Source organism: Mytilus galloprovincialis, chromosome 12, assembly GCF_965363235.1.
Source record: "Mytilus galloprovincialis chromosome 12, xbMytGall1.hap1.1, whole genome shotgun sequence".
Taxonomy (NCBI): domain Eukaryota; kingdom Metazoa; phylum Mollusca; class Bivalvia; order Mytilida; family Mytilidae; genus Mytilus; species Mytilus galloprovincialis.
In genome coordinates, this window is record NC_134849.1 from 34,526,008 (window position 1) to 34,539,935 (window position 13,928).

General features: G+C 31.3%; 1 protein-coding gene across 1 annotated transcript; it reads right to left on the reverse strand.

Moving 5' to 3' along the window:
* Positions 1 to 2,176: 2,176 nt before the first annotated feature.
* Positions 2,177 to 12,704, reverse strand: LOC143055631 (fibrinogen-like protein A). Its single transcript, XM_076228800.1, has 9 exons — positions 12,603 to 12,704; positions 8,796 to 8,861; positions 7,936 to 8,007; positions 7,442 to 7,513; positions 5,619 to 5,678; positions 5,272 to 5,411; positions 3,677 to 3,773; positions 2,970 to 3,134; positions 2,177 to 2,414 (listed from the first exon to the last, which is right to left on the reverse strand). Exons 1-9 carry the CDS (start codon positions 12,673 to 12,675, stop codon positions 2,200 to 2,202), a joined length of 960 nt encoding a protein of 319 aa, XP_076084915.1. The 5' UTR covers positions 12,676 to 12,704; the 3' UTR covers positions 2,177 to 2,199.
* Positions 12,705 to 13,928: the final 1,224 nt, after the last annotated feature.

Here is a 13,928-nt window from a genome sequence, read left to right on the forward strand (position 1 = left end):
AAAAATTGGTAAAAAATGACTATAAAGGGCAATAACTCCTTAAGAGGTCAACCGACCATTTTTATCAGGTTAACTTATTTGTAGATCTTACTTTGCTAAACATTATTGCTGATTTCAGTTTATCTCTATCTATAATAGTATTCAAGATAATAACCAAAAACCACAAAATTTCTTTAAAATTACCAATTCAGGGGCAGCAACCTAACAACGGGTTGTCCGATTCATCTGAAAATTTCAGGGCAGATAGATCTTGACTTGATAAACAATTTTGGGATGAAAATTTTAGGAACTCAATTTTCGGCTCTCCCTTGACACCATCTGCGAGTATGGTCTTGAGGAAACGATGATAGTCTGTCGGAAGGGGTCGATAATTTAAATGGCTTACCCGTGTTAAGAGAGAGCCATATCTCTTGCACGTTAAAGACACCCTTGTAGATTTCGAAAAAGAGTAGGCTATTGCCGCTACAAGGCAGCACTCGCACCCGCAAAGTGTAAAGGGATTAATATAATTTGCAAAACTTGTTTCCCAATCCACTATAAATAAATATGTTTAAACTAAACAATTTTACCCCTGTCAGATTTGCTCTAAATGCTTTGGTTTCAGAGTAATAAGCCAAAATCTACATTTTACCCCTATGTTCTATTTTTAGCCATGGCCGCCATCTTGGTTGGTTGTTCGGGTCACCGGACACATTTTTAAAACTAGATACCCAAATGATGATTGTGGCCAAGTTTGGTTAAATTTGGCCCAGTAGTTTCAGAGAAGAAGATTTTTGTAAAAGTTAACGACGGACGACGGACGCAGGACAAAGCGAAATGTAAACCAATTTACATCTGAAAATCAATGGCCTGAATTGTATATACAAATGTAAAAAAACCCACACTATCACTGAATTGCGACTACTGACTTCGAACAAGAACTTACCGAATGTGGGGACTACAACATGATTTCAAGCGCTCTGCCTCCTTAATAACATGAAACATTGGTGTAACAACACAACCAAGAACCCCGTTAATACCAGTGACAATTTATTATCAAACTCTTGATTGACCACATCGACACAGAAAACACAAACGAAAATAAGGGACAAAGTACTGATGTTAAAGTCGAGCAGTTACTGAAAACCAATGAAAGGCTATTACGACTAACACAGATATCAAATATCTCAGATAAGAATATACATCAGTACAAACCTATTGGTTAAATTCATTGTATTGTCCATTGTTTGAGAACCTTTATATGTAACACGGTCGTTTATGTCTTTGACAAATAAATTTAATATAGTTGTAAAGTGTGTAAGGTTTTGTTTATGAAAGTGAAGTTTTTGTTTATAAAATGAACTGAGTGTAACGTAATTATGTCCCTGCTAGATGAGATAAAACTATTTGCACACCATCACTTGACAACATGAATTGAATATAAACTCATCATAGATACCAGGACTAAATTTTATATATACGCCAGACGCGCGTTTCGTCTACAATAGACTCATCAGTGACGCTCGAATCCAAAAAAGTTAAAAAGGCCAAATAAAATACGAAGTTGAAGAACATTGAGGGCCAAAATTTCTTAAAGTTTTGCCAAATACAGCTAAGGTAATCTATGTCTGAGGTAGAAAAGCCATAGTATTTCAAAAAATTCTAAATTTTGCAAACAGTTAATTTATAAATATAACAATATTAATGATTATTCATGTCAGCACAAACAGTGCTGACTTTTGGGCTTGTGGTACCCTAGGGGAAATAAATCTCCACCAGCAGTGGCGAATAAGCAAAATAATATCAGAATCTTCCAATCCGCTAATAAATCTGACACGATTTCATATTTATAGTCACATTCTGTTGCATTTTAACGTTTACCCTTTTTCAGAGATCCTGGCTGAACTTGAGTAAAAGTAATGTTTAATTTATCTACGGTATTTGAAAAATAAAACGTAAAATAAACAAAAAAAGAATCAAATCGGAGAGTCACGTATCATATGATACAACCAAGTGCCAAAACACATCAAACGAATGGAAACCAACTGTTTTCTTGTTAGGAATAAAATATATAAAAATTCAATAATTTTGTTTCGAAATCCCCTCCTTTGTGATTTAAACTAACATATCATGAAACGCTTGCATAGCAAAATCTGTATCTGTCTTAAGATAATAACATGGCGAAATAATTCATACAATGAATATATTTTTTTATTATATCTAAACCTTTCGTATCATCATCACCGATGTCTTCACGTAATGACCACTTATATCATACCATTTCCAATAATCTCTAGATGGGCTGTTTAGAGCACTGTGAGAACAACCTCTAAGCCACCATGGTCCATGACTTTTGGCGCAGTTGGAACTGAGTAAATCATTATCCCTGTCAACAGTAGAGAATTTCATCCCGTTGTGGTAGCTCAACGAATCTCCTTAAATTAAAATATATATTATGTCGTTTATATTCCAAGAATAAAACATAAAAAAAAATTGCTTGAACGTTGACGATATCATTTGCACACTAAATACGCGCACATTTTTTCGTATGTAATATATGTTACCGTAAGTGTAGTTGTATCTTCAAGTTCACCGGAGTATGTGTAGTTTATTTACTTCTTTAAGAAACTGCTTTTGTTGAGTCAGTCAGTAATGACAATTCATTTTATTGCAATGTTGCTTTACATAGTTTTTATGCTTAGGATTGAAATTTTACTGACTACGTGCATGTTGACAATATAATTCTCTGCCATAATCCACGAGACCAGAACATTTAAAAATCCCAAACACAATACAAGTGATGAAGAAATGATAATATAAAAAAACTGAAATTAAAGCAAAACTCGACAAGAAATTATAAATATATATATCGTAATTCAATTATAAGAAACATATTTATTAAATAACAACATTGTAAGGAGATAATTATTATATTCTGTTTATATTCAGCTTGAGTTATGATGCTGCATTGTTAACAACAACTGTCTTACCTGCATCGCCGCTATAACCACCAATCGACAGCTTGTACTGAGATGTTGCAGCTCCAACAACAAATGTCTTATATTTAGCATACTTCTTTGTGTTGTTCTTATCAGTGAGATCTATTCTTAGCTCGTATGTACCACTAGACGTCAAACGGTGAATATGTTTGTTGCCTAAAAAAAGACGTATAACTTATACGCAATGTGTTTCCATATTACGATTAAAACATAGTTTTGAGTAAATGACAAGCGCTAACGTTAGATTGATTGAGGAACTTTATAGATTGTTTATAATAATTTGATAATGATAGTCTTAATGGCAACATTTCAAATAAAAATTGAATCAGAACATGTCACCTGTTTGGGGTTACAAGATTGCTACATGTATGCATATTTATTTTCACACCAATGAAAGTTAGGGAAGATCATTTGATATTTTAAAAAAAAACATTTTTATACCAGAAATATATCCAATTATTTAAATCGCTTATTATAAATTAAAAAAAGTTGGTCGGGAGAATTGACTTTGCAGACGCTGTAATCATATAAATAAAGGCAACAGTTTTATACCGTGGTTCGAAATCCATAAATCGATTGAGAAAAAAAAAACCCAAACAAATCCGGGTTACAAACTAAAACTGAGGGAAACGCATCAACTAGAGAACTACTATCATATGTTATAATACTTATTTTTTATATGTTTTAAGTATACATACCAAGCCAATATTCTCTATTGACGTTACCGAACCCGTTTTCGCATTCTGTCCAAGTTCTCTGGAAGTTAACAGAATTATCAAACCTTTTCTGGATAATCTTCAATGAAGTAATAAGATAATGACATTGAAACTAGAATATCAAGCAAAAGCAATATATCTAACTATGTGATGAAACTCATTCCTATCTATATTTTGCCAACAATTGCAATTAACAAAATGTCACAGAATTCGGAAAATCTGATTTTTAAAAATTTGTATGTCGTTAAGAATATCTTAATGTATGCTGGGTTTTTAAAGTTTTTAATATACACCTCATCAGTAAACTGAGAGATAATATGTATTGGCTACTAACATGACTAATGATAATAAATTTATAGCTTTTTTATAGCTTTTTATAGCTGACTATACTGTATGGGTTTTGCTCATGATTGAAGGCCGTACGGCTACCTATAGTTGTTAATTTCTGTGTCATTTTGGTCTGTTGTGAAGAGTTGTCTCATCGGCAATCATACCACTTCTTCTTTTTTATATATATTTATCATGACAATAAATGAGTGTCGCATTCGAAAGATCTTGTTGAGTTATCTTTTTGAAGGATTTAATACGTGTATAACATTTTGTCAGTAAACTGAGACGAGTGCTAACGCGCCTAATGTGTGTCTTATATAGCAGTATAAAGACGTAACCATACTCATCAAAGTTTGATGTATGTAGAGAAAAGAGTTTTTCATATTCTTAATGTGATTTGTAATATAAAGATAACATTTACAACTGAATTTAATGAAACTTTGCCATATTAAGTATGTTTAGAAAGCATTTTTGTCAATTTTTATTTTGCCTTGTCTGTTATCAATATTCTTATCGGACAAACAATTATCATAGTTAACTTATGTTTTCAGATTTACTTTTTATAATTTATGAAACACATTTTTTTCAATGTTTGTTAGTATACTGAATCTAAACTGTAAAATCATGTACCAATTACTCTTTTTGTAGTATATTAAAAACGTGCAATGTCGAAATACAGATGGTGTTTATATTTCATTGCTTTGAATCGCTCGCACTTAATTTATGATGCATTCTATTGTTTAATTCATACTCACAACATAATACAAAATTCTTAGTATAGAAAAAGACTTCATAGTGAGCCTGATGAGAACAGTTTGACTGTACCTCTGGGATTTTTCCTCCCTCTTTGATATACATTGATTTAAGAATTGAATGCTTCTTTTTGTAAATTCATTGGGTTGTTAAAGTGTTGACCGAAGTACATTTTCTATGAAACGCAGAAACGCATCATTCTAAAGATATACGCACGGTCAACGCTTTACAACCCTATGAAATAACTAAAACAAGCATTCAATACTTATTATTAAATTTTTTCGCTATAATCATGAAACACCATTACTCTCCTGTTTTCCTTGTATTTACATACGCACTTTATTTTGGAAACGTGTGTCATCATCCATTTTTCAATTCAAGCAATTCACTTTAAAATGAAGGATGACGCGAGATTGTTACCAGCCAAATAAAACAACGTATACGAATGAAACATACATCTAATGTAATTATATTATATTTGAAAAAGAACGTACTGTCCATCCTCCGCCTTCTGTATCCATGTCACAATAAGCTTTCACTCCTTCTGTTTTCTTAGGGAATATTTGGTAGACACCTGAAGTTGCTTTATGTTTCTTAATCTCGGCGCAGTCCTTTGCAGACCGCACACATATCCCTGCAATTTATATTCAAGACAGTTTAATATATTTGATGGAAATAAATATCTTTTATTGAACGTTACATTATCTATTTTCATTTTTATCCTTCTTATTGTAAACAATGATAATAGGTATCTAGATTTTCTTTATCTTTATCTATTTTCACATTGACTATAATAAAAAGACATTTTGACATTATAAAAAAGACAATGTGTTCCAATTACCTTTGACCTCATGTTTTAACAGCCTGATAATCCTTGAAATGTCTTTTTCGTCACGAGACTCTATAATTTAAAAATAAACATGTAAAATGTAAACCAAATCTTTGATGCATTATAAATGTATAACTGAAGTCAAACAAGATTGTGTTTGCCTTTCTTTGGGAAGCGATTATACATACACATTTCATTGCCTTTTTTGAATAAATTCCCGATGTAAAGCCCTTGTATCAACGACTTAAAGTATATACATATATATATAAAGTCTGACCTATTCAAATGTTTAAAATAGGCTTTTTTTTATTGATACCTCCTTTTCATTTCTGAGAATATGCTTGTTTAAAAGCAACCGCTTTGAGACCGTGTATATTTCATATTAGGTTAGTAGGCGGGGCTTATTTTAACATGTTTAATACACTGTAAGTAGTGGTGTTACGTCCGATTATAAAAACAAAACGGTACTGAGAAAAAATCTTCAAGGTTTCTGCAAACGACGAAATTGATGATGAAAGATTAAAACAAATTCATAAAACACCTTTAAAGCAAAGAAGTTGTAAATGTGAGCATTTATTATTTTATGGAAAATTCTTAAAGCTAACAGTATTGAAGACTTGTTTATTTTGCTAGGTCATTAGTCTATATACCAAATGTTAAGATAGTCGGTAATATGAATTCTTTGCATAGTGTGCTAGTGACGTAAAACGTATATGGGATCAGAGACAGCAGATTGTACGTATGCAATATGCACCGATCATAAATAGTTTACATGCGTCTCCAACAACAAATTCATCACTTTCGTCACGGCAATTCCTTGTTGACTCAGGCCGTCAATATTGTTGATGTTCTTAAAAGGTCACTTTTGGATCACTGACGGTAATATCTGGAATATCTGTTTCGCAGATACCTAAGTATAAGTTCAAATTTCGCCATCTTTTCACCATGACGGATGACATGTGAGGAGCATTATGTTGTGTTTTGTTTATTGTTGTTAGTCCCATGTTCTTTTCTTTACCATAGCGTTTCGTTAAGAAAATATGTATGGGAGGGTTGGGATCTCATAAACATGTTTAACCCCACCGCATGTTTGCGCCTGTCACAAGTCAGGAGCCTCTAGCCTTTCTTAGTCTTGTATTATTTTTAGTTTTAGTTTCTTGTGTACAATTTGGAGTTTAGTATGGCGTTCATTATCACTGAACTAGTATATATATTTGTTAAGGGGCCAGCTGAAGGACGCCTCCGAGAGCGGGAATTTCTCGCTGCATTGAAGACCTGTTGGTGACCTTCTGCTGTTGTCTGTTCTATGGTCGAGTTGTTATCTCTTTGACACATTCCCCATTTCCGTTCTCAATTTTATGTGTTAATTGCTTAATTAAACCGCTCTTCAAATAGTCATTAATTCATTTAGCAAAAACTAAAAAATGAAAGAAATTATTACTGGTTATATGTATAAGTATGAAGGAACTTATTCCTTAAATGTAAATATTTCCTTATTGTTTTATAGAAAAAAAATATAACAATATCTGTATTTCTTAAAGTATCGAATGATTTGCTACAGGATAATATCAGGGACTAGCATTCCATGTCCGGGTTATGATAACATACCAAATTTTTACAATTTGAATTAATTGGTCGTCAGTGGTGTTTGTTATTTCATTTTTTTTTATCATCCACAGCCTAACACTATTTCCATTTCTATAGCAAATGACTTTCCTACGTTTACTCTGATAAAATATTTCAAATCGTTGATTTACTTCTCCTATGCATCAATCTTTTTCGAGGACATATATAAATATACATGTATATGTAGCGCTTTAAACAATTATACTGACCCTCTAGGATCCATCTTATATCATCCTTTAACTGTTTGTTCATCTTTACTACATCTTTATAAACAGCCATATCTGTTAAAAAGACAGTATTCAAATATAACACAAATACAGTAATCCCTTTTAATCTGATACAATTTGTTTTACATACGTGATTTTTAATCTAGGCATTTCCCTACTTGTTATTTATCACGAAAATGGTGAGAATGAGTGATTTTGGTATTCCATAGTTTTTGTAAACTCTGGTTTGATGAGTTCGGTATTAACGACTGATTAACACAAAACTCACCACAAACCGGACCAAACTCATGTGCTCCAGGGGGTCATTAGTACCTAGTCCGATAATACATTCGTTGTGCTGCTCTGGTTTTAATTTTTTCTTTTATTTTATTGATCCTTTCTCATTTTCAAAATCTTTTAACTTGGCTCTTTCGACAAGATATTTTAAAAGTAAAAAAAATAAATCTTATACACATGTAAAATTATCATATACTTACTTTTGAGTATAGATTGTGTATCTTTCTTCAGTTGTGCAACGTCTCTGTCTTCATTTTCATGCAAACATATTCCTATAAATAAAAGTAGTTATGATGTTTCTGTAAGAAATCAAATTATAGCGTTTATTTTGTTTTAATTAAAATGTTGGAAACTAAATTTAAATTTTTATTTTTTTTATTTAATAATTTGTAATTGAGTTTAAGCAACCTCCGTTAATGGAATGATATTTGTGATAAATTTGTTTAAAGAATAGCTTTTTTTTTTTATTAATATATGATAACTTTGTGTAATATATTAATGAAGGAACCTTAAACGCAAGCCTTAGATATGAGATGGAAAAATTTAAAGCTCAAACACATCATACGAATTGAAAACAACTGTCATACTTCCGACATGGAACTCAAAATTGAAGAAATAGACCCCCACATCTGAACTTATTACATGCATGTCATGATGGATCAATTAAGCGAAAATAATAACATAAAATAATAAAAAAAAATCTGTTACGCGTTTTAAGATATAAGATAAAACATCCGTATAAATGTTCAAAAATAAAGATTAATTTTTAAAAAGAATATTGTTATATTTGTATAGCAAAGGATTTTTTGCATGTGTTATGTTGAAATATTGTTGAAAAGTGATATTCATCTTGAAATATCTCTTTAGTAGCTTCCTCCTCCCTGATAAGCAGTGGATCATTTAAGAAAAAAAATCTAAAGCAATGTTGTTCAGCCTTCGATAAAATCCGTGATGCAAAAGTTGTACAATAGTTTCACATTTGAACTAGCATTAGAGGATTTCTTGAAAGATGTACAACTAGCTATGAATATACAAAAGGAACCGAAAACGGAAACTTTACCTTGTAATTCGTGTAAAATGTCACCAACTCTGGTCTTCTCTTCTGATTCTCGATATGTTCTCAAACCTGGAATTACAATATTTGATAATGTGTTTTAAATTAAGTTATTTTTGGGTGCCATCCATATGCCGTGTCGGAACATTCTTAATCAAACCAAATCAGATTCGTATTATCAATGTAACTGTTCAATTTAAATTGTTGTCAATATTTCTTTTCCTTCATATTTATACCTATTATTGACCTGTTGCACCTATAAGATATTTTTAATCATACTTGCAAATAAGTATATGTAAGATAATGATAATCCCTTTCTTCATGGTTAAGTACGAGCGATAGCGAGTACTTATCATGAAGAAAGGGATTATCCTTCTGTTACAAACTTAGAATATAGTAAAGTGCTCAAGGATAAAATGATCTCTTGATTGGTTCCATTTAAAAATTAGTTCCATTGTCAGTGCAATGTATTTCCAAGTTCAAATAATAGCCTGTTTTTCATCCTTACAATCAAGAAACTTTTCTTGCAAGTTCAAATAATAGCCTGTTGAATGTAAATCATATACAATTTTAGCGAGGAGTTATTTTTTTGTTTTATGTACAATTTTAATTATTAAATTCAAAATTTGAATTACAACTAAATTTTATTTTAAAGTCCTTTCTAGAACAATCCTTTGCATAAGATTTAAGGAAGCAAGACACCGCCCCTTTTTATTTGAAATTTTTTGATGATAATTTAGTGATTCACTGAAGCATAAATGGAGCGGGTCACCCTTATTTTGTAATCAGCGCACCTCCCCCTTTTATAAAACAAATTGGATCCGCTACTGCAGTTATTACTTTTTTTGTCAGGAAACTATTAGAATCCAATGCTTTTGAATTATATTCAAAGTTTAGCTAATTTCCTTTTTCTAATAAGCTGAGATTTTAAAATAGTATATTTAGCTAAAAAGATTAATATATTTTTTTGTCTTGCATTGTTTAAAAAAAAATGTTTTGTATAAGTATTAATTTGAAGTTTTTTTTAATATTCTCAAATAACGTTATTTAAAACTTCATACTTATTTAATTTAATTGTTTAATTGTTTCAAAATTTACCTTTTAGTCAGAATTCATCACAAATTCTTTTAAGCTGATAAATGCGCTTTGGGGCATTTGTAACTCATTCATATAAACTATTTGGTGTGAGCTGTAAAAAGGCGTAAACAAAAGGTTAATCCTATAGTAAGGACATGATTTCATTTATTCTTCACAATTAAGAAACACCGAAACCTACAATTTTATTGGACGAGAGCACTTTGATATATTCTAAGAATACGTAATACACCTCATACAAGTAATCATACCACCCTGACCTTTCTGACATATGCATATTATATCATTAGCTGCCTTTGGTACAAAGATAAAAAACAATTAACTTTCGATGTTTATGAATAGAAAGATTTCATTACTTCTTTCCAAAAGCCAAATTGGTCATGCTTTTATTTCCTTAAGACAAATATTGAAATAAACAAATGTCAAAAAAACAAGTCTTTGAACTTATGTAGTAAGTATTAGATAAAATACAAAGGTAACAAAGAAACAGGCCGGTAACAACCGTTGCCGGATAGTTTTTCTGCACGAGAAGTCATATCAAGGTCCGAGCCGATAGCCGAGGACCTTGACCATACTACAAGTGCAGAAAAACTATTCGGCTGGTTGTAACCGGCCTGTTTCTTTTGTTACTATTGTTTTTATCTGACTTGTACGACGTTTCAAGTAATAATACTTTAAGCAAGACTAAATATTTGAGAAATGAAATTTGGCTAACCATAAAGCAGTAAATGTAAGTTATAGTACAAACACATTTTGTTTCATTTCCCTTCAACCGAAATTTTTTTTCAAGAAAAAAATCAGGAATCTAATAATTTGATAAAAAAAAGAACCATTTCAAGTAAAAGATAAATGTTGTTCACATTTAAGACTTTTTAAAATGCAACTTCGTAAAAAAGTAATATATTAAGGTATATTTTAGTGGTAAGTAAGATAACGTTCGATTTTTATGAATAAAACGGAAAGAGGAGAGGGGGAGGGGGGGGGGGGCTAATTCATTTTAAAATACACAAGGCTGTGATCTTTATTTTTGATGAAAAAATGCAGGATGAGCCATTCAATCCCCCCATTCCCCCTTAAAAAAATCGTAAAAATCGCGCGTTTGTTGCCAAACACATGAATTTAATATGCAGTGGTGGGGGTCCCGGGAGTTGGAACAACCCTTTTTTTGAAGATCAATGCATTTAGATGGGGACATAAAGTTGGACCCCCTGTTTTGTTCTGGATTTAGACATGGATCCGCCACTGATATAAATTCGATAACAATATAAAGGTATCAAAAAATGAATTTCTTCTTCATTAGTGAATGAAATATTTATGAAAAAAATGGATTTTGTCTTAATATTATATATATTCAGGAATATACTTTGATTTTTTTTTAAATTCATGCTCGTCTCTAGATCTGCAAGTGTTGATCGGGATTAAACACGTGTTACTATATGATCCAATCGCAGCTTACCGCCCAAAATTGATGACATAAGTTGAATGATTTTCTTCTAGATTTGCTGCTTATTTGGACGTGTATTACATGAACACTTTTTGTTTATAGGATCAATCGTGCATTGGTGAGTTGATAGCGATTTTATCTTTTGATATTAGATTTGATTTTTATTTACTTATTTCCTGTCTTATTTTTATTGAAATGTTCACGTCAGTATCATCTTTTTTTTACTTTCAGTATTGTCCAAAATACTATTCATGTCCATATATTAAAGAAAACAATTATTGACCGAATATTTTGCTTCATAAAGGGGGCGGTATGTTCTTTTTTGAGTATATTAACTATTTACTTTTCAACGCCATCACCCAAATGTTTTTGTTTAAAATAGCAACAGGGGCGGATCCAGTCATTTTAAAAAGGGGGTTTCCAACTATATGTCCCCATTCAAATGCATTGATCGGTCCAACAAAAAAAGGGGTTCCAACACCCGCCACCCCTGGATCCGCCAATGAGCACTATTAACGGTATTTGGAAAATCAGGAATCATTCAAAACATTAATTTGTCATCTGCTTGACCATAATAATTTTTTTCTCATAAAATTTAGGATCAAAATATCTATTTTAGCAGAAAACCATACCCCCAAATATTGAAGTTAAGTGTCTAATCCCTTAGTGTACTGATGTGAATAGTATTTACTTGGAAATGTTTGAAAAAAGATATTGATGCTAACGTAAATATTTTGTTCAATAAAAAGACAGGAAATAAGTCGGTGAAACAAAAAGTTCAAATCTAATTGAAAGTTAAAGTGCCCATGAACTCACTGATCATGCACGAGTGATTCTATTTATAAAAAGTGTCCGTGTAACAACTAAAAAGACTCCGTGTAACACCCGTTAATGTACTGTTTTTCTTTAGCTCTGCGGGGGGCAAAGTCGTACAAAAGCAGATACACCAGCTGGCTTTTAACATGAAGGAATAGAACAGACAGTTTTAAATGACTGCAGTTCATTGATGTTGCCTGTTCAAGATAAATCGATACTCAGGACTTAAGATGGCGAAACCAAAGTATTTAATGTTATTTAATATCATATTGTTTACTTTTGTATCACTTAATTTAATTTCTCAATTTGGTATTTTTATTCATTGTCTTGTTACATTCCATGATAAAACTGTAATTAAAACACATTTGTGAAATGTAAACTAATAATATAATGACCCAGTGATGTTTCTCATATTATATACTTTCTTATCGTATGATAAAAAAATTAAATGATCTTACCTTTTCCGTCTTTTAATTTCAAGGAAAAAGTTACGACGAACAAAAGTGACAACACAATAAAACTCTGTAACATATTGAGACAATGATGTTCCTCAACAAACGAGACTGTGAAATTGTCGTATTGAAATAAAGAAAAATATCATTTGATATAAAATGATTTTGTTGCATGTAAACATTTTTTAAAACGTATAAATTTTCACAGGTATCCAGATGGTGCCTTTTTTTTAACATTTACTCAGCAGAAAAAAAATCGATTATGTGAAAGTTTTGATTGCAGAAATATTGCATAACAAATAATTTTTTAAGGATTTTTAAATAAGTTTCATTAATAATTTTTGCACAATTGACTTCGTTCATATCTTTGAAGCACATTACTTAGCACTTCTGTGTTGTCATGAAGTATCGTATTTATAGTTAACTGTTTATAAAAATTCCAAAAATCAGAAATAGAAAGCTGGTTTGATAAGCGAATACTCATTATTATTGATATCAGTCGCTCTTCTTTAAAATTATATTGGAGTGGCTTTTGTGTCGTTGACAAACATCTGAATACCATACAATGATAAGGGACAACATCAAAAAATCAATGAAGGATAAAAAACTTGATTCAAATTGTTTGAGGGTGGGGGTCAAATTCCTGCAAGTTTTGTATAAATTGACATCGATTTTACATATATCCTTATTGGTCAATCAATTTTTCCCAAATTAAGTTAAGAGGGGGGTAGGGGGTCAGTAAAAAACTATATATAATTAAGTTTTTTATCCTTCATTGAACTTTTGATGTCGTCCCTAACAAGGACGAGTTGTACGCATTGATTGGTATATGTAAACGCCATACGATTTGGGTAAAGGGTATAGTGCTGAGTTACTGGAAAGTTGAAATCATCACGTTCGTCATTTAGTCTAATTTGAAGTTGTCTATTTATGTCAACATTGGAAAACATTTTAAGATATCAATCGGATCTTCTTGGTTCAATAGTTCCCTTTATCTTAAGTTCACTGAAATATTTTGTGTCCAAACATACAATGTAATGTTGGTTATTTGAGTGACTTGGCATCATCAATATATCTTAAAATGAAATTAAAGAACCTTGAAAAAGTATTTTTTCTTAAAACTTGTAGTAGGTTTCCTATTAGTTCTGCTCATATAAGTATACAAACAAATCATCCAATAAAAGCAAGTTATGTTGATCAAGAGAAGAATATAGGATTTTAATAATGTCATCATTGGTGTATTTGATATTAGAATAAGTGTCTTTTTCACAAACTCTGATCTTTTTAAAACCTACAACAAGATCTGTATCTTCAATTCCCAGTTTTATTCAA

Excerpts from the sequence above, each read along its gene's own strand:
- LOC143055631 (XM_076228800.1), bottom strand. The coding sequence starts at position 12,675 with ATGTTACAGAGTTTTATTGTGTTGTCACTTTTGTTCGTCGTAACTTTT. Across the intron at positions 8,862-12,602 it reads GAAATTAAAAGACGGAAAAG|GTTTGAGAACATATCGAGAA; the intron begins GTAAGATCATTT and ends TTGTAATTCCAG. Across the intron at positions 3,774-5,271 it reads CAGAAGGCGGAGGATGGACA|ATTATCCAGAAAAGGTTTGA; the intron begins GTACGTTCTTTT and ends ACTTCATTGAAG.